The sequence below is a fragment of the Puma concolor genome, chromosome B4 (assembly GCF_028749965.1).
Source record: "Puma concolor isolate L17-30 chromosome B4, mPumCon1.1.hap2, whole genome shotgun sequence".
NCBI classification, from domain to species: Eukaryota; Metazoa; Chordata; class Mammalia; order Carnivora; family Felidae; genus Puma; species Puma concolor.
In genome coordinates this window covers 129,507,058-129,528,727 of record NC_141673.1, presented here as the reverse complement: position 1 = coordinate 129,528,727, position 21,670 = coordinate 129,507,058, and the positions used below count along the sequence as shown (strand labels likewise).

The 21,670-nt window shown below is 39.7% G+C and overlaps 1 protein-coding gene across 4 annotated transcripts in view; it reads right to left on the bottom strand.

Moving 5' to 3' along the window:
- The window catches only part of DCLRE1C (DNA cross-link repair 1C), a 50,698-nt gene that overhangs the window by 2,583 nt on the left and 26,445 nt on the right, over positions 1–21,670 (bottom strand). For all 4 annotated transcript variants that reach the window (XM_086714866.1, XM_086714867.1, XM_086714869.1 and 1 more), the window contains 5 exons: positions 19,818–19,919; positions 16,578–16,714; positions 15,996–16,050; positions 11,396–11,484; positions 10,611–10,705 (listed from right to left, as the gene is read on the bottom strand). In XM_086714866.1, the coding sequence (XP_086570992.1) occupies positions 10,611–10,705; positions 11,396–11,484; positions 15,996–16,050; positions 16,578–16,714; positions 19,818–19,919 (478 nt within the window). The remainder of the gene's footprint in view (positions 1–10,610; positions 10,706–11,395; positions 11,485–15,995; positions 16,051–16,577; positions 16,715–19,817; positions 19,920–21,670) is intronic.

Sequence of the window (21,670 nt, the reverse complement as noted above, 5' to 3'; positions counted from 1 at the left end):
ATCTGCTGGCACGCTGACCTTGGACATCCCAGTCTCCAGAACTGTGCGAAATGTCTTGCTAAGTCACCCAGCCTCTAGTATTTGTCATAGCAGCCTGAGTCGGCTAAGTGCACACTGCTGGGTGACAGATACTTGAGGGGAATGTGGATTAGATCAACTTCAACAAATGCACTTTTTTTTTAAAGCATGTTGCATTAGCAATATAATGAGCCCAATTCACTTACTTTCTTATTTTTATTTTTTAGTGAGCAAGGAGGGAGAGGGGCCAAAGGAGAGAAAGGAAATCAGGCTCCCTGCTCAGCCTACAGCCCCACATGGAGCTCAGTCCCACAAAGTGTGAGATCACTTCCTGAGCCAAAATCAGGAGTCGGGTGCCCAATCGAGTGAGGCACCAAAGGTACCCCTCCACTTAAAATCTTAAAGTCAGGAAACCTTACTTGGAGAGTGAAATTACCATAAATTGAGAAGGCTTGTAACGGGGGAAAACAACTATTTTCTTGGTCTTTAATGGCACCTGAGAAGGAGATTAAATGCTCATGAGACAGTCTATGGCAACTTAATTGTTCTAGTATTGTCTTATAACTACCCACCTAAAAGGATAAGTGTTCCCAGTGATACAAGGATGTAGCTAAACACTACATTTTTAAGAGCTGGTTTTTAAAAAATGGACCACAGAGTAGTCCTGCTCCCATGGATCATGCTCCCATGTTCCGAAGGAGACAGGTCTGGAGAAGACAGGTCAACATACACTAGGTCAAAACCAGATCAGTATGGTTCCTGGCTCTGTGTAATTCTTAAGCAACTATTGCTCTCCTTTTCTGAAAGACTTAAAGTGACTAAGATGTCTAGTACTGTATTTGGAATCAGCCTGATCTCTAAGATAGGGGGCTTCATTTCAACATACAGATTATAGATCTGTTTTAGCCAAAGTTAACTTTTTAGGAAATATTTTTGTATCCTAAATTTAACAGTATCACGGTATGTTTCAGCTGTAAGATAATCTGTATATTTTTCCCATCAATCCATCTGTATGTATTGAAAAACAAGTTTCTATACTATACTATCAAGTTAATTCTGACACAGTGAGTTCTCTGTGAAATCGGAAAGGTATAGAACACTAAGAAGTGTTAAAATCCTTAGTAGTATTTATAGAAGCTGATAAACACACTTAAACCCAATGTTAAAAAGGACAAATGTTACAATTCACAGATAGTATCTATCTGTGTCTGTATAACTTGGTATAACCATATTGGAGAACTGGACATCATCTCGCAAGCACCTTAATTTCTACAATTTAACCCAATGAGAAGTGTGAAACAGACTTATGTACAATGTTGTTCATCAATATTTGTAAAAGTTAAAAATAGGTTGTTAACCTAAGCGTACAAAGATCCGATACATCATTATATAGCCATAATGCAAAGTATGCAGCTGTTAAATTGTTTTTGAACAATAACAAAAATTTCCCAATGAAAAGTTTTTCAGGGGCGCCTGGGTGGCTCAGTCAGTTGGGCGTCCAACTTCGGCTCAGGTCACATTCTCATGGTTCGTGATTCGAGCCCCTCGTCGGGCTCTGTGCTGACAGCTCAGAGCCTGGAGCCTGCTTCAGATTCTGTGTCTCCCTCTCTCTGGCCCTCCCCCACTCAAGCTCTGTTTCACTCTCTCTCTCTAAATAAACATTAAAAAATTTTTTTAAAAAAAGTTTATTTCAGCCTGTGTGCATCTATCTGCTCTTACAGAAGGTGGTAGACAGCCCTTGCGTAAGGGGCCCTGGTCCCGACTTCAGGACTGCTGTCCACCTCTTTTTAAACACATAAAAAAAATTTTTTTTGAGAGTGCAAACAGGGGAGGGAAAGAGAGGCAGGGGGTGAGACAGAGACTCCCAAGCAGGCTCCATGCTGACAGAGAGCCCGATGCAGGGCTCAAACTCAAACCCTGAGATCATGACCTGAGCCAAAGTCAGGTGCTTAACAGATTGAGCCCCCCAGGTGCCCCATTTTTAAGCATTTTTAATGTCCCTCTGAGTTCTGTAGATATTTATATATATGAAGGAGGGGGAGGAAATACATTAAAACACTATTCAAAGTAACTTAGAGTTGTGAGGTTCTATATAACTATTTTCTCAATTAGCTGCCATGGGTAGCTGCTAATTTATAAGAACAAAAACTGATTTTATAAAACTGGTCTAGGAAAATAATTGTAATAGCTGATAACTACTAAATTATGTAAAGATTTAAAAAATAGCACGAAGCGCTTTATTGAAATGCTTTTCAAAGAGGCTGACAAGGACTCCTGGGTTTGCCCCAAGATTTGAAAGTAAAGAAACTGGAAAAACTGGTCAGCACACTAGAAAGCACCGCAGACCTTAAAGCACTCAGGATGGAATTCCAAAGTCAGTGACACATGTGGACTGAAGCGAACATGGCCCCAGTGGCTTACAAAATACATCTGCAAACACCTACTAGAGGGACTGATGCCAAAGAGTTGCCCAGAGACCTAGACCTGTACAAATAAAAGCTATAAAAATTACTATATTAACAAGGAATAAAAACACTAAGGAAGCAACAAGGAACAAAAGGAAAAAAGCTAAAACAATAAAATGGAAAAACAAACATCAATTTGAAAACTCAAACTAGTGGCCCAATCAAAAAAAAAAATACATATTCAACAAAAATGTGTCATCTGGGTAGGTGCATAAAGGGACAAAATGTTAAGCTAAAAATGATTTTGTTTTCAGCCAAGAAAGAATAGCAGGAACTACGTTTTACCTCCCCCCTGAAACAACTAAAAAACCAGACAGAATATAGCAAAGGCTCTCAAGAAAGTAGACCTCAGGCAGTGAAGGACAATGACACCTGAGCGTGGGAAACAAATGACGTGAGTTCTAAGACTGCCCCGGTTCACTTGGTGACTGTTTCCAGGCAGGAAGGGTACACCCAGATAGAGCCCATGGGCACTTTAGTCGAGGAGGTGACTGGGAGTCAGGAAGCCAAGGTGGTTGGAGTCTACAGAGCAGAGGCCCGGAGAGGCCCTCTAGCATTCGGCAGACTGATCGGTGCATCCTACTGAGGTAACTACTTGAGGCCAGGGTGCCTGTTCCCAACAGCCAGAGTGGAACCCCTCGATTCACAGGGTGTCTGTAAGGGTACTAAAAGGGCCTTGCCTTAGGAGTGGGGAGAGTTCATTCCAGACTAAATGCTGCCCTGCTCCTACCTAACAAAGATAAAAAGCAAGACAAAAGGATCAAACTGTTCCAAGCTTCCAAGCCAGTTAACTACATGCCAGAACAAAGTGCATGAATATTTTTAGAAATCCAAAATTATGCAGAACCTAACAAGGTAAACTTCAGAAAATATGGCATCCAACAAAATATTACCAGACAAGCAGAAAGGGGAGAAAATACAGTCAATAAGAAAAAAGCCAAAATCCTGAAATGATCAAGAAAACATGGGAATAAATCTTCATGATCTTGGATTGAGCAGTAGTTTCTTAGGACAGCAAAAGTTCATGCAGCAAGACAAAAATGAAATAAATTGGACTTAATCAAAACTTAAATTTTCACACTTCAACAGATGCCATCAAGAAAGTGAAGACAAGGTGTAGACTGGAAAAGAATATGTGCAAATCCTATCTGACAAAGGGGATGTACCCAGAGGATATAAAGAAATCTTACAGTGTAATAAGACCAATAATCCAGTTTAAAAATGGACAAAAGATGTGAAATGGACATTTCAGCCAAGAGCATCAAAGCACATGACTTAAGCTGAAATCAGTAGTGAAATGCAAATCAAAACTACAAGGAGATGCAACTTTATATCCACTAGAATGGCTATAATTGAAAAGTACGAGCTACAATGCAGAGAAATTGGAATCCTTATAGATGGTGGGAGCAAAAAGTGTGTTCAGTTTGGAAAATAATTTCTCCTTGTTAAAAAAATGCTAAAACAGATTTATTGTGTGTATGTTACAGAATAAATGTGCCTGCCCCCAAATTCCTGTGTTGAAACCCTAACTCCCAGTGTGGTTGTATTTGGAAATGGGGACTCTAAGGAAGTAATTAAAGTAAGTTCATAGGGATGGGTCCCTGATCCAATAGGATTAGTGTCCTTATAAGCGACATCAGAGAGCCCTCTCCCCCTACTGCCCTCTGCCTCCAGCACATGCCTTTCCCCAGGAAACGGCATGTCGGCACACAGCACCAGGACCGCGGCCAATAAGCCAAGCGAGAGAAGAGGCCTCAGAATGAAACCCACTTTGCCAGCACCTTGATCTTGGACTTCTAGCCTCCTGAATTATGAGAAATGTCTGTTATTTAAGACACCCAGTTTGAGGTATTTGTTATGGCAGCTCAGGCAGACTGAGACCACCCTCCCCACACTCACCATAACCTAGAAATTCTACTCCCATGTTATTTACCCCAAATAAAATAAATCATATGTCCACACAAAGACGTGTCTGCAAATATTCAAAGCAGCATCGTTTATAACTAAAAAAGCAGAAACAACCCAAATGTCCATCAACTGGTGGATGGATAAATAAAATGCGACCAAAAAAAAAAAAAAAGTAATGATAAATACTATAAGACAGATGGGCTCTGGAAACATGCTAAGAAGCCAGGCAGAGAAGACCAAATGTTGTATGGTTCCATTTACCTGAAATGTCCAGAAGAGACAAATCTATAGATTTAGTGGTTGCCTAAAGCGGGAGGTAGTAATGCCGAGTAACTTGAAATGGGCAGTTTCTTTTTGGAGTAATGGAAATGCTCTGAAATTAGTGGCAAATGGCTGCACAAGTCTGCTAGTAATAATGATGGAAGTGTTCACCAAAAAAGAGTGAAATTCATGGTATATAAATTATACTGCAATAAAGCTTTAAAAAACTGGCAGGTTAAAGAAAAAATAAGTATTGTGGGGTTTTTAACAATAAAATGTATGGCAATAATGGCACAGACTGTGAGGAGGAAGTGGGACCAGTGTCTTAAGTTTCTTATACTGTATGATACTAGAATAATATTTGTCCTAACTTTTCACTCTGGTAGGTTAAAGATGTATACTATATACTACTAAAATAGTTACTGCCAGTAACCAACAAGAAATTAAATATAATCTATCGTTACTCCATCCAAAGGAAGGCAGAAAGAAAGAAGAAATGTAGAGGGAACAGCAAGGTGGTATATTTAAAGCTGACCATATTAGTAATCTCATTAAGCATAAATGGTCCGACCGAGCACTCCAATAAAAAGACAGAAGTTACCCGATTGGCTATAGAAAACAAGACCCAAAATGCTGCCTATAAGAAACCCATCTTTAAATATAAAGACAAATTAAAAATACAGAGATGGAAAAACATATACTAACTAATCAGAAGAAAGTTTAGTAGCTATATTAACATCTGGTGAAGTATATTTCAAAGGTAGGAATATTACCAGGATTAAGAGTCATTTCCTAAATATAAGAGGACTTAACAATCTTAAACGTGTGTCCCTGATAGCAGTGCTTCAAACTGATGAAGCGAAAAGTGATCGAATTACAAGGAATAACAAACCCACAACTGTAACGGGAGATTTCAACAACTTTCCCTCAATAATTTGCAGGGCAAAGTAGACCACGGAAATCAGCAAGGATATGGAAGATTTGAACATTATCAGCTAACTTGACCTAACCGATATTTGTACACCACTCCACCCAACGGCAGTATATATAGTTCTTTCAAGTACAGTGAAACATTTACCAAGACAGACCATTATTCCAGACCACAAATCTCAGTAAAAATCATAACAGCATTTTCTCTAACCCCAAAATTAAATCGGACAACAAAATTATCTCAGGAAAATCCTCCAAAATTCAGAAACTCAGTAACCCATTTATTCTAAATAATCCATGCAACGAAGAAATCAAAAGAAAAATCAAAATATTTTGAATGGAATGAAAACACAAGTCAAATCTGTGAGATAACAACTAAAGAGAGAAACTTATAGCACTAAGTGCCTGTGTTAAGGGACAAAAAAAGTCTCAAAGCAATAACCTCAGCTTCCACATTAAGAAATTTAGAAATAAAGAGCAAAATAAACCAAAAGCAAGTAGATGAAAGAAACAAAGATCAGAGTGAAAATCAGTGAAATTGAAAACAACACAACAAAGAAAAAATCAATGAAACAAAAAGCTGGGTTTTTGAGCTCAGTAAAACTGGCAAACCTCTGACTGATCAAGAAAAACTAAGATACAAATAATGTCAGGAGTGAGACAGTTGGTATCATCAGATTCTACAGATATTAAAAGGATAACAAGGGAGTATTGTGAACAAGTTTGTGCCAAAAAATTCAACTTAGGTGACATGGACAAATTCCTTGAAAGATATAAATTACCAAAGCTTACTCAAGAAAAAATAACCTGAATAGCCCTCGACTTATTAAACAAATTGAATTTGTAGTTAAAAACCTTCCTGCAGAGAAAACTCCTGGCCCAGATGGCTTCATTGGTAAATTCCTATCATTTTAAGAAAGATATACTGCTAATTCTTTATAAACTGTTGCAGAAAATAAAGTATGAAGAAACAGTTCACAACAAGAAGGCCAACAGTATCCAGATACCAAAAGATACCAAAACCACAAAAGATATTGCATGAAAAAGACAAAACAGCTTTAGACCAATATCACTCCTGAACACAGAAGAAAAAAATTCTTAACACAAGTTTAGGAAATCAAGTTGAGCAATAGCTAAAAAGGATAATACATCACAACCAAATGGGGTTTGCTCCAGAAATGCTAGGTTGGTTTAATACTTAAAAATCAATCATTGTAATTCACCATATTAACAGACTAAAATAGAAAAACTGTATGATCATCTCAATAAATGCAGGAAAAATATTTGACAAAATCCAATATCCGTTCCTGATTAAAAAAAAGTCTCTGGGGGCGCCTGGGTGGCGCAGTCGGTTAAGCGTCCGACTTCAGCCAGGTCACGATCTCGCGGTCCGTGAGTTCGAGCCCCGCGTCAGGCTCTGGGCTGATGGCTCAGAGCCTGGAGCCTGTTTCCGATTCTGTGTCTCCCTCTCTCTCTGCCCCTCCCCCGTTCATGCTCTGTCTCTCTCTGTCGCAAAAATAAATAAACGTTGAAAAAAAAAAATTAAAAAAAAAAAAAAAGTCTCTGAATACTACTGATAGAATGGACTTCCTCCATGTGATAAGAAACATCAATGAAAAGTTCACAACATCATACTTAAGGGTGAAAAAATTAATGCTTCCCTCTCTCCCAGTCCCCACAAGATTGGGAACTAGGCAGTGACATCAACCTTTGCCACTTCTATTAAATATTATAGTTGAAGTCTAGCTAGTTCGATCAGAATAAGAAATAAAAGCATCCAGACTGTAAAATTATCTATATTCAGACACACTATGATAATCTATGTAGAAATGAAGTAGAATCTACCCCAAAAATCACTAGAACTAGTAAGTGAGGTTAGCAAGGTTGGAAGATACAAGATCAAAATACAAATATCAATTGTATTTCTATATACCAGTAACAAATTGAAATGTGAAAAGGAATATAATGTACAATAGTATCCAAACAATGAAATATCTGGGGATTAATCTAACAAAAGACATATAAGACCTATACACTGAAAACCAGAAAATAATGCTGAGCAAAATCAAAGACTTACATAAATGGAGAGAGATACCATCTTCATGGATCTGAAGACTCAATGTTGCTGTCATTTCTTCCCAAATTTAATACAATCCCAAACTCTGTCTAGTGGACATTTTTATACAAATAGCAAGCAGACTCTAAAATTCATATGGAAATGTGAAGGACATGGAATAGCCAAAACAACTTTGAAAACTAACAAAATAGTTCAACCACTTGTATCACTTAACTTCAGAATTTATAAAGGTACAATAATCAAGACAGGGCAGTACTGATGTCAAGATAGAAATCATGGAACGAAACAAAAAGTCCAGAAGTAAACCCTCAATATATTGTCAATTGGGGCACCTGGGTGGATCAGTCAGTTGAGTGTCCGACTTCAGCTCAAGTCATGATCTCACGGTCAGTGAGTTTGAGCCCAGCGTCAGGCTTTGTGCTGACAGCTCAGAGGCTGGAGCCTGCTTGGGATTCTGTGTCTCTCTCTCTCTGCCCCTCCCCCACTCACACTGTCTCTCTTTCTCTCTTTCAAAAATAAAAACATTTAAAAAAAATTAAAAATATATTGTCAATTGACTTTCAAGAAAAGGGCAAAGACAATTCAGTAAAGATTAAGTCTTTTCAACAAGTGGTTCTAGAATGTCTGGAATGTCTGTAGGAAAAAAACAAATACCAAAAAACCTTGAATATGTACTTAGCACCGTATACGTAAAAATAACTAGAAAATGGACCACAGACCTAAATGTAAAACCTAAAACTACAAAAACCTCTACCAGATAATAGAGGAGAAAATCATCTTTGTGACCATGAGTCAAAGAGTTCTTAGTTAGCTACAATACAAAAAAAAAAGGTAAACATTAGTAAATTGAACACCATTTAAAATTTCTGCTCTTCAAAAGACTCTGCTAAGAGTCTGATAAAGCATTTACATCCAGAAACTCTCAAAACCCAACCATAAAAAAGCAACAAATTAAAAAAAATGGATAAAAATTTAAACAGATGCTTCACCAGTGAAAGTACACGGATGGCAGATAAGAACATTAAAGATGTTCAACCTCACTAGACATTAGAAAAATACAAATTAAGGGGCGCCTGGGTGGCGCAGTTGGTTAAGTGTCCGACTTCAGCCAGGTCACGATCTCGCGGTCCGTGAGTTCGAGCCCCGCGTGAGGCTCTGGGCTGATGGCTCAGAGCCTGGAGCCTGTTTCCGATTCTGTGTCTCCCTCTCTCTCTGCCCCTCCCCCGTTCATGCTCTGTCTCTCTCTGTCCCAAAAATAAATAAACGTTGAAAAAAAAAATTAAAAAAAAAAAAAAAGAAAAATACAAATTAAAACCATGAGATATCACTGCACACACATTAGGATATCTAAAATTAGAAAGTCTACCCACACCAAATACTGGCAACAAAGTAGAACAAGAGAACTGGCAAGAATGGAAAATGGTCCAACCACTATGGAAAACAATTTGGCAGTTTCTTAAGGATACAACTACCGTATGACCCACTCCTAGGTATGAAAGCATACATCCATACAAAGATTTGTACTTGAATGTTCATAGTTTTATTTGTAATGACCAAAAACTGCGAACAACCCGAATGTACAAGAGGTGAATGGATCAGCAAACTGGTATATCCACACAGTGGAATACTACCCATCAGTAAAAAAGAAACTACTGATACATCCAACAATACCAATAAATTTCAAAATGTGCTAAGGGAAATGAGCCAGACATATTGTATGTATAAAATTCTAGAAAATGCTAACTAATGTACAGTGATAGATAGCAGATCGGTGGTTGCCTTGGCATGGAAGAGGACAGCAGGGGGTGGGGGACAGCTGGGAGGAATTACCAAGTGCCATAAGGAAACCTGGGGGTAATGGCTATTTTCCTGATCTTAATTATGGTGATGGCTTCTCATATATGCATATGTAAAAGTATCAAATTGGACACCTTAAACATGCAATTTATAGTATATCAATTATACTTTAGTAAAGCTTTAAAAAAACCCTACAATTAAGTTTACATATGAGAAGGATTATACGATGCCATACATGATAGATACAACATCTAAAAATACAACTGGTTTTCTAGAATCAGTACTGGAATTTGCATCTAAATGTTTTCAATTTGATTCTAAATGAGAGGAAATGCTGAAATGGAGATGGGAAACACAGGACTGGATTCGAATCCCAGCCCCATCACTTACTTCTGGCTAGGCCTTGGGGGTACTTCCTTCACCTCTAAACTTTGGTTTCCTTGTTAGTAAAAAGTGGGATGATACCCCTTGGGTGGGCTGAAGTTTAGCTGTAGTGTATGTAAAGGACCTAGCACAATACCTGCCATAGACAGTAGTTGTTTAATAAATACAATCCTGTTACCTAATCTGTTTGGTCATGTATTAGCTACATGGTACAGTAAGTGACTTTCCGCCAAAGCAATGCAAATTCAGAATCCTAACCACAAAATCTGGCTGCTGTAAAGCAGCAGATCTTTATTTGGAATCTCAAGTTCTAAATTCCTCAGAGGTTACCTCTGCTCTTCCCTGGAAAATGAAAGTAGCAATGGAAGAAGGTGACAAAGTACAGAAAATCTGTTCGTATAAGCTCTGCTGGTCAATCTGGTTGGAAATGGCAAAAGTTTCCGCTGTCAGCATTTACTAGTATCTTGAAGGAAATCTCCAAGATTAACAGCCCAGCCTGTCCTTATGGCCTATACAAACCACAAGGCCTACTTTCAGAAAGCTGAGAACACCATTCAGTACAGGCACAGTTCTCTCTGTCACCCGTTTTAAACCTGTGAAGGAGATTGGACTGCTGATTTCACAGGCTGGAGAAAGACAAAGCACTTCCTGAGACCATGGGAACAAGTCTGAGTGACAGCAGTCCCCGGCCCACCCCTGCCCAATGCAGCTTTCACCAGGCCAGAGTAGCCTTGAAACCCACACCTCTGAATCCAGGGTCATTTTCTTACCTGAGTCTAGGTGAGTTTTTCTAGCTCTCTTCAATTTTCCAAGTGGTTTATACTTTGGCTCAGTACTTTGGGAAGATCGGCATAAAGGCTTTAAGCTGAAACAAATATGAACATTATATTTTTCCTGTTGGGAAAGCTACTGGAATGTAAGCATACTTTATAGAGATTATAAAAACTTGGCCATGGGAAAAATCATGTAACTACTTTTAAAAACCAAAGAGCCATGTTTAATAATTAAAAAACCACTTCACTATAATTAAGTGGTAAATATGAGCACTTAAATACAACCTGGTACACAGCTATCTAATTGTAGGATTAAGGGAAAGCAAAACCCATGTATTTGCTCTTGCTTTACAGAAAAGCAGTTCCCTATTCTGCAAGACTATTAAGTACTACAGTGACACCTGGCATTCAGGGACTACAGTATGGCTAGCTGATTACTCTCACCTGTTTAATGGGGTTGACTTATCTGTTACAAAATCTCAAATTTGATCTCTTCACTCTAGAGTTTGGAAGCTAAGGCACAGTGATGATAAAATACAAGAGTGTGTAAATACAGCCTGTCCTTTCTCTTGAGGGCCTCAATGCCAACTGTGCCCTTATGCCAGACTCCCAGCAGCCTTTAGGATTATCTATAACATACCCACTGGAAGAAAGCCATCATGCTCCCAACCAGACACGTATTTACAGCCATCTTATGTCCTGGCCCCTGTTCTCAGACCCGAAACTATCCTCTGCATCCATCGTGTTCAACGACACAAATTCCACAAGTAGCAATTACTCACATTTCTACAACTTTATCCATAGTTGTGCCTATTGGAATGACGTTGGGATACACATTCACAGGACAGATGTAGCTCAAGAAATCCTTAACCTAGAAGAAGGAAAATAAAATGGATCGATTATCTCTGCGGTGAAAAATGTGGGTATTATGGACGGAAACAAAAGGGTGGCCAGGAGAAAGAGCAGAACTTTCTCATGGTGTGGTTCTCACTACTAGCTGCACATGGGGATCACCTGGGGGCCTCTATTAGAGGAGAAAGAAATCTCCAACTCTGAGACCCCATGCCCAAAAGTCCTTTTGATACTCAGCTACAGTGGGGCCTAGGATTCAGGATATTGAAATGTTCTTCAGGTGATTCTGTTCCACAGAAAGGACTAAGAATCACTGACTAATGGAACTCAAAGATTCTCTATTTCTTTAAAGTGCATTAGTTTCCTTGTCTAAGAAAGTCACCCATAATTAACAAATTCCCTTCAAGTAAATTAGAATTAAGTGGAATATTTAGTACACACAAAAAAGCAAGCTCTTCGAATTACATTTCTTTTCTCCAACAAATAAAATAAGAAAATTACATCTTCCAGGATGCTTGATTTGTTGTAATGTTTTTCTCTAGAGGACAACTACATGCAGAAATTTCATGAATAACTTGATTTTCTGCAAAGCTCAGAAGGCTCGACAGAGAAACTCTGCCGCTATTCCTCAAAACAACTCTATAACCCAGACAAGTTTCAGCTTTGTCATTTATTAGATCTTGGTGACCTTGTGATCTTGGTTAAGTTACCGAAAGTCTCTAAGTGTTAGGGTCTTCATCTAGAAGTATAAATGAGATAACGCATGTCAAGTGCTTGGCCTGTTACCAAGCTGGCATATATTTAACATTCAATGAAATTATCCATTACAGGGGCGCTTGGGTGGGTCAGTCAGTTGAGTGTCCGACTTCAGCTCAGGTCGTGATCTCGCAGTCTGTGGGTATGAGCCCCGCGTCAGGCTCTGTGCTGACAGCTCAGAGCCTGGAGCCTGCTTCCTATTCTGTGTCTCTTTCTGCCTCTGCCCCTCCCCAGCTTGTGCTCTGTCTCTGTCTCTCTCTCAAAAACATATGAACATTAAAAAAAAAAAAAAAAAAACTCTGAAAGCACATTAAAAAAAATTATCCATTAAAAAAATTATAATGACAACACAAAGGTTTTTTATTCCCTTCTGCAAATGGGGAGGCTGAGTTCTAAGTAATCATTAGAACCCAACTTTTTTTTTTATTTAAAAAATTTTAATGTTTATTGAGAGAGAGAGAGAAAGAGAGAGCTGGGACGGGGCAGAGAGAGAGGGAGACACAGAATCCAAAGCAGGCTCCAGGCTCTGAGCTGTCAGCACATACCCATAACCGTGAGATCGTGACCTAAGCTGAAGTCAGACACTTAGCTGACTGAGCCACTCAGGCACCCCACAACAACTTTTTCAAATAAAGAACCAAATCAAAAGAGGTAGGAATCTAGGAATTATCAATAACTCCGTATTAAAATAAAGTGGCTACCTTACTGAAAACAGGAGAGGAAAACAAGACCCATTCATTCTTCAGATAGATTTCATAAGCAAATTCTCCTGCACTTTCAGAGCAGGCATGCAAACAGAAACTATTATTTACCGGCCCACAACTTTTACGATTTGTATAATTAATTCAAAGCTGAGGCTAGCAGAAATCTGAGGCTTGTCAAGGCAACAGGGATAAAGAAAGTAATGTCAACCTATACCAGAAATGATTCGCTTCTACTTAGAAATGAAGTGGACACGGGAGACGAGAGACACCCACTAGAGAGCCACCGTTTGTCACCTGTACAAGCTGATGTCGTCACATCAGATGCCTGCCTTAAAACCATTCACAAACACAGTCCATTCTCATTACCTGCAGGGGTTATGTTCTCGAGGTCTAGAATTAGCAAACACTAGGGGCACCTGGGTGGCTCAATTGGTTAAGCATCCAACTTCCACTCAGGTCACGATCTCCCAGTTCATGGGTTTGAGCCCCACATTGGGCTCTGTGCTGACAGTGCAGAGCCTGCTTGGGATTCTTACCCTGTCTCTCTGCCTCTCTCTCTCTCTCCCTCCCCCCTTTCTCTCTCAAAATAAATAAACTTAAAAAACATTAGAATTAGCAAACACTGAACCACACTCCTGAGGAAAAGAAAAGGTTCCAGTGGACCTCTGGTCACAGTGTCTCTGTGAGCCCATCAGTGCATCACCTTGTTTTCTGTGGGTTTCTGTTTAAAGACACCTACTTAATTCGTACTGTTGATTCATTACTATTGAACTCATACCCAACAGCACCATAACTCCTGTCTGTAAAAGCTTATCAAACACACGTATTTTCTCCATAAGGCCCACCCTTACCTCTGTGCATGCTTAGGAACGCTACACAGCACCCCAGCCTCGCACTTAGGGGCTGTTCTAAACAGGAAGTCCCCAGCAGAAAGCACAGAAGTGTGTTCAACACAGCGCTAAACCGACTGCAAAAAGCTCAGTTAGCCCTGAGCTGAGCGGAGAGGGTAAGTACCACCCAATTCCGAAATTGGGAATATGCATGTCGTTAACCCCTTTCCCAACATTCTGCTAGGCATGTCTGCAAACAGCCATGCAGTGCTGTGACTATTATTTTGGGGTCACAAATTTTAGTGAACAGGTGAACCTGGAAATAATCCACAAATAAGGAGAATCAGCTGTATTTAGACAACAAAACTGACAGGAAATGATCCTTAAATCTATTTATGTTTATAAATCTAATTCAGCATGATCTATACTTAGGATATAGGCTTATGAAGAGAGTTTTCGGGAAAGCAGGTCTCCCCACCGCAGAGCTCAAAGCGACCCTCTGCTGTGTGTGATCACTGGTGCTGACCCAGGGGGAGTGGGAGGGGCAAGGGCGTTCAGCCACTTCGTGTCTGCTTACACACCAGGGAAATATCTCCTTATTGGAACGTAATTGCATCAAATCCCAGGAAAGCTTATGCTTCCCAACTTGGGTGCTAACTACACCAAAGGAGTGAAAGGGGCCAGATGTAGCCCTGAGTGAGAAGTAAGGCCTACGCTCTTCACCAACGAGACACCTGCCCCGTGGCTGAGACAGCAAGGATACCAGCCATTGAAGGATGGACAGGAAGGGACCCCGATGCTGAGCCCGATGCCAACCAAAGACAGATCCCCAGGAGGGGACTCTGACAACAACATGAGATTTCAGGATAAAATGGGGGAAGAACACATTAACTAAAATCTATCATCACAGTGAATTCCTTCCAAGCTGCTCTTGGATAACCTATTTGCACCTGAAAGGTAAGGTCAGATATTTCATAGACGCCCCTGTGATGTTTTGATAATATGCTAGTCATTTACAGTACTATGGCTGACTTGATAAGAATGCCACTACCTGGAGCTCTGGAAGAATCCACCTGTTCAAATCATTAACACATCCATGGCTCACTGCTGCAGTGCTGTAACCACATATCCCAAATACAAAAGTAATAGTTACCAGGGAAATCAACTTTTTTTTTATTTCTTTTTTACATTTATTTATTTTTTGAGAGACAGAGAGAGACAGAGCACAAGTTGGGGAGGGGCAGAGAGAGAAGGAGACACAGAATCCGAAGCAGGCTCCAGGCTCTGAGCTGTCAGCACAGAGCCTGACGCAGGGCTCGAACCCACAAACCGTGAAATCATGACTCGAGCCAAAGTCGGAGCTTAACCAACTGAGCCACCGAGGAGCCCCCAGGGAAATCAATTTTTAAGTGCTGCAATGGTCAAACTAAAATTATGTGTGACTTAAAGTGTCATTCAAAGTCTGCTTTTATATACCTTTTTTTTCCTGGCACATACACAAAATTACTAAAACTCAGCACTTAGAAGATGCTAGCATTTACTTTGGAAGTGCGTGAGGAGTTTGCAAATAAATCACACGTATCAACTTCCACTGTAGTAGGTCAATTTCCTATATAAAGAGGATCCTAACAAAACCATTTAATAGGCCTTCTTCAACTGAGTCATTCTAATACAGTATACATCCTTCTTAAGGACGAGGTTTTTATCTCAGTCACTTTGATTCTTCCCCAATTGATGAATGTTCAGGACTATTTTTTAAATAGCTTTCCAGCGCAAATTTTAGAAGAGACCAAAACTCTGGACAGCACCTTAAGGCCACCCATAATGGTTTTATCTATAGTGCTCCTTCGGATAAGCTTTATAGATCCTCTTAAAAAAATAACAATAAAATTTTTAAATTAAAAAGGATTTATGATCCTCTCATGACGACTGAAAACAACAATTGAAGTGGGGAAGTTAAAATACATGCAGGAAGCAAGACAGGAAGAAAACCTTAATCATACGAATTCTTCTGTGTTTAGGCTGAAAACAGGTGCTAATAGCAATTTCCTTTGTGCTTGGTAAACACAGCTCATCTACTGAGATATCTTCCCTAAATTTCCTTCAGAAAAGCCACAACAAATCTTAAGCAACAGAAAAAGAGATCCCTCTGGCAGCCAAGGGGTTAGACTGCTGCCATCCAACATGAATGCCACCGAAGTAGTTGGCAATGGGGTTCTGAGGATGTGGGATCCTCTTACCTCACTGTAGGAAGAGTGAAAAGAAAAACAAGCTCTGTATGAACTCTCTCCAGTCCTAAAAGGAAAGGAAAACACAAAATTTAGAGGTCTTTTATCAAAACTAAGCTACGTTTTAAATTTCATGCCTTCCCATCTTCCGCTATTCCGGTATGAAATCACCCTATAATCAAGGGTTTCTCCCTGGGACAAGAGGGACCTCTTTCCAGAAACATAAAGATTTGTGGACATTGTGAATACCCAGTATTAAGGAAGTGTTGCTACAATATGCTGATCATTATGCCCCTCAGCTCCACCAAGGGCTTCTGGTTCCCCACAAGGTCAACTCACTCCCAAGTGAGGCCAAACAAGACGCCCTCACTCTCGAGCCACCCGCTGGAGCAGACCTCAGGAAATTTAGACAGGAGACAGGTTTTGGAAGCAGAACCTCTTTAGCGTTTAAATTTCAGAAGTCATTTTCCACAATTATAATACATCCCCCTCTTTGGGTTAGGCTAGTTTTGCATTTAAACTAAAATAAAGCACATAATTTGCCTCAAAAGCAAGGTTTCTCTCAAAAGACCTATGACATTGCTGCTTTCTTACCTCACAATTACATTTGTTTTTCTGGTCCTTTCTCCAAACCACATAGTGGATGGCTTAATGCTGATTGTGTGGAGTGGAATTGTATTTTTGGAAATATTTCCACAGGGTAATTTATTCCAATGAAAATATTCTTCTGCCTAAAAAGATTTCAAAAACCGAAAAACAGTTCCACGTTTTCAACAAATCTGTTTGTGGGCAGGGTCTCAAAAACAAATGCTGTGATAAGTTTACAGACAATGAAATGAAAAAGCACACATGAGATAATCAGATAATTCCAAATTTAGAAACATTCTGCGGAACTGGCCTGGACTCTTCAAAAATATCAATGTCCTGAAAGAAAAACAAAATGTGGGAGATTTGATCTACACTTGAGACTGATGAGGCCACAGTAACCACAACGCACATTGTGACCTTCACCAGGGGTGCCCGGCTCCCCCTCCATACACTAAAAACAGGACACTACTATACAACTGGGGGAACTGTGAATACAGGCTACCGATCATCCAATTTTTTCAAAATACAGTTAGAGAATAAAGCAAAAAAAAAAAAAAAAGCTGAAAGACAATGGGACTATTTTCCCAAAGACAGCACGTTTAGACAGGGGTCCTGCAAAACCATTAGCACTCAGTGCAGACCAAATGTCATCAAGGGCCTTTGGTGCGTGTGCTGAGGAGGAGGAGGGCTGCAGGGGTGCACCAGGGCTCTGCGAGCCATGAGCAGTACTCCTGAGCCGTGAGCAGTACTCCCGAGGCCGCGTGACCTAAGAACGAAGCCGCTAGAAGGAGTGTTTCAAGGCAGGTAGCCATGCGGGAAGTGGCAGGAGTGACCGTTGCCAATTTAGCTACTTCATGGGATGCAAGAAAACTCAGAGCAAAGAGAAATATGCCAATTTACAGGGCTTGTAAGGACCAGAGGCTACAAGTCCAACAGAAAAGGGACAAATAAGGGGCATCTGGGTGGCTCAGTCAGTCAAGTGCCTGATTGCTGATTTCAGCTCAAGTCATGATCTCATGGTTCGTGAGTCTGAGCCCTGCATCGGGCTCTGCTCTGACAATGTGGAGTCTCTCCTCTCAATCTCACTCCCCTGTGCACTCTCAAAAAATAAATAAATAAACTTAAAAAAAAAAAAGGGGACAAAATAGTTGCTATTCTGTATGTACATGACTTTGATCCATCCGTAAATTCAATGAGTATGTGTGTGTGTGTGTAGACACACAAACAAAAGAATGAAACTGATGACTCGAGTCATAATATGCAGCTTACCAATTATCAAAATAATCTCTTACCTTGTAGCTATCCTACAGTGGTCTGAAGTAGAATATTCCATGCTGTAGATAAGAATTCTTTCTTTTTTTTTTTATATTATGCTTTACTTTAGGGCTGATCAAGTTTACATTAGGTTTTCGGGTGACGGAGCCAATGTTACTACCACAATGAGTATTTAAGTATATAAATGCAGTGTTTACTAAAATAAAAATTATTCAGCATCTGATTGCTCAGATATTTGAAATCTTAGGGGAAAATTATGATGATGCAAACCCCAGCTTCTGAAGATCATGATTTAATATTTGCGATGCTGAATGACTATATAAAATGAAATGAAACAAAATGTTGAGGGCAAATCCAAAATTTAATACCTGACATTTAATAACAGAAGGGCTTTTAATAAATGAAGGGAGTTCTAGGGCGGCATTCAAAAATAAATAACAAAAATGGGAATGCATGCTGGTGCAGCCACTCTGGAAAACAGTTTGGAGGTTCCTCAAAAAACTAAAAATAGAACTACCCTACGACCCAGCAATTGCACTACTAGACATTTATCCATGGATACAGGTGTGCTGTTTCACAGGGACATATGCACCCCCTTGTTTAAAGCAGCACTATCGACAATAGCCAAAGTATGGAAACAGCCCAAATGTCCATCCAGGGATGAATGGATAAAGAAGATGTAGTATGTATATATATATATATATATATATATATATATATATATATATATAGAATGGATAAAGAAGATATAGTATATATATATGTGTGTGTGTGTGTACACACACACACACACACACACACACACACACACAATGGAGTATTACTCGGCAATCAAAAAGAATGAAATCTTGCCATTTGCAACTACGTGGAACTGGAGGGTATTATGCTAAGTGAAATTAGTCAGAGACAGATAAAAATCATATGACTTCACTCATATGAGGACTTTATGAGACAAAACAGATGAACATAAGGGAAAGGAAAGAAAAATAATATAAAAACATGGAGGGGGACAAAACAGAAGAGACTCATAAATATGGAGAACAAACTGAGGGTTACGGGAGGGATTGTGGGAGGGGGGATGGGCTAAATGGTTAAGGAGCACTAAGGAATCTACTCCTGAAATCATTGTTGCACTATATGCTAATTTGGATGTAAATTTTAAAAAATAAAAAAATTTAAAAAATAACAAAAATAAATAACAAATGAGTTGCAAAGACCTAGAAATACTCATTTGAAATTGGACTAGTAAGAGATAAAACTATTTCAAAATCTGAAGCAAAGTTATATCTAGCTATTTATCTCAAATGAGTAGAAGAAAAGTAGTTTACAAATGTGCACATAGGTCATGAGTCTCAAACATATATCGTAATGGATTATAAATGTTTTCTTAAATCATAAGCACTAACATATTAATTTCATGATAAATACATTAGTCACTACATAACTCATTACAAATAAATATGTATCAAATGTATATGGATATATTTCATTAAGAACCCTGGGGGTCTGGGGGCGCCCAGGTGGCTTAGTTGGTTAAGCGTCCGACTTCAGCTCAGGTCATGATCTCATGGTTTGTGAGTTTGAGCCCCGCATCAGGCTCTGTGCTGACAGCTCAGAGCCTGGAGCCTGCTTCAGATTCTGTGTCTCCCTCTCTGTCTGCCCCTCTCCTGCTCCCGCTCTGTCTCTCTCTCTCTCTCTCTCTCTCTCTCTCAAAAATAAATAAACATGATTAAAAAAAAAAAAAAAAGAACGCTGGGGGTCTGTGTCTATTTGCTAACGTGGTTCACGGCAAGGAGCACTGGAATGCCTCAGTGCACGGCCTCAGGCTAACGCCGTCGGGTCTCTGCCTCAGTTTTCACATGTGTAAACTGAAGGGCCTAGAAAATGGGATTTCAGGGGTGCCTTCTGGACCTAAAATTCTGCTTTTCATGCATCACACCAACAATAAGAAACACAGTTTATACTCTGTACCTTCGGATGGCGACAGGCATGGATCTGAGTATTCCGGTCTGTTGTGAGGTGATGAAGAATGTCGGGCATGTTCCTAAACATGTCTAATTTGTCCACATGAACCTGAGGAAAATAACACAGATGAACATGTTGTTTGAGTTGTAGTTTCTATAAAGAGGTTGTTCAAGGCTAATTACGGCAAATTATCCACTTAGTGAACTCTCTCTTCTTTCTTGAAACCTAGTTTTTGGTTATTTCAGTGCACCCTGGCATCCTGTCAGGACGTCAACAAAGTACAAACATCATATTTGCACCAGTCAGCCTTAGCGCCTATTGGTGGTGGTAATAAAAAATTCTGGACGCCCAATTGGTGGACTTCATTGAATCACGCTGATGCAACTGACCCCGAACGACACGGGTCAGGGCGCCAGCCCCCACAGTCAAAAATCCACATACCTTTCTACTCCCCAAAAACTTAACTACTAACAGCTGATGTTGAGCAGAAGCCTTACCAGTAACATAAACTGTCCATTAGCACATATTTCGTATATGTATCACATACCATACTCTTACAATAAAGCAAGCTAGAGAAAAGAAAACGTTATTCAGAAAATTGTAAGAAAGAGAAAATACACTTAGAGTACCGCACTGTATTTTTCTATCGAAGTATAGTTGACACACAACGTTACATTAGTTTCTGGCGTACAGTGTAAGTGCTTAGACAACTCTGTGAGTCTATACATTATACTATGTTCACTACAAGTGTAGTTACCATCTGTCACCATACATTACTGTTTGGGATACAATACTGTATTTACCAAAGAAAACCCACGCATCAATGGACCTGTGCAGTGCAAACTTGTGTTGTTCAAGGTCAACTCTACTGTCCTTCAATCCATCAAGAGTCATTCAAATAATATTTATTGTACGCCTACTATGTGTCAAGCTTAATTCTAAATATCAGGTATATAGCTGAACACAGCAGATGAAAACAAGAATCACTGACTTGTGAAGACACATCCCCCGCATGCCATGGTAAGTAAGGGCAGTTGGTGGGGGGAACACAGCTGGAGTGGGAAGCAGAGACCCAGAAGCCCCTTACCACACGCCCCTTTACTGGATTAACGGGGAGGGGCAGATGCAGAAAAACAAAAAAAAACTTGAGCCACCTGTAGAATTTTAAGGTAGTTTTATTGTTTTAAATTGTTAAACCAGTGTGTCTGTTTTTCGTGAGACTCTCTTCTACACATGGGCCTGGGTGGCTCAGTCGGTTAAGCCGACTCTGGATTTCGGCTCAGGTCATAATCTCAGTTTACGAGTTCGAGCCCTGCCTCAGGTTCTGAATGCCGAAAGTGCAGAGCCTGCTTGGGATTCTCTCTCTCCCTCTCTTTTCTTCCCCCAAACTCTCTCAAAATAAATAAACATTAAAAAAATTCTCTTCTTCAAAGTAAGTAACATGTACCTCAGTTGATATTAGGACTACAAAATGGCAAAAAAAAGTACTCATTTTGAAGTCTGATTAACAACAGATTAGGATAATGTCAAATCACTGTGGGTAATTTATACCAAGACAAGTATAAAAAGAATCCAAGCACAATTGCTTACTTATCCTGTGGCCTATTCCGCTCCCTCCCCGTTTACTAATGACTAACAAGAAGTTACAACAAATTTGCTTTTCTGGACTCTCTAAGTAGGAGACTAAAAGGGGTAAATTTTGAGATGTATAGACAGAGATACAGAAACTTCGATCCTCAACAAAAATAAAGGGGCCTGAAAAGTTGCCACAGATCATTTCTGAAGCCTCCCTGTTGCCCCTTTTTAAACTCCTGGTATGAAACTGTTTCCTTCCCCTACAGAGGGATTAAAGAGCCTCA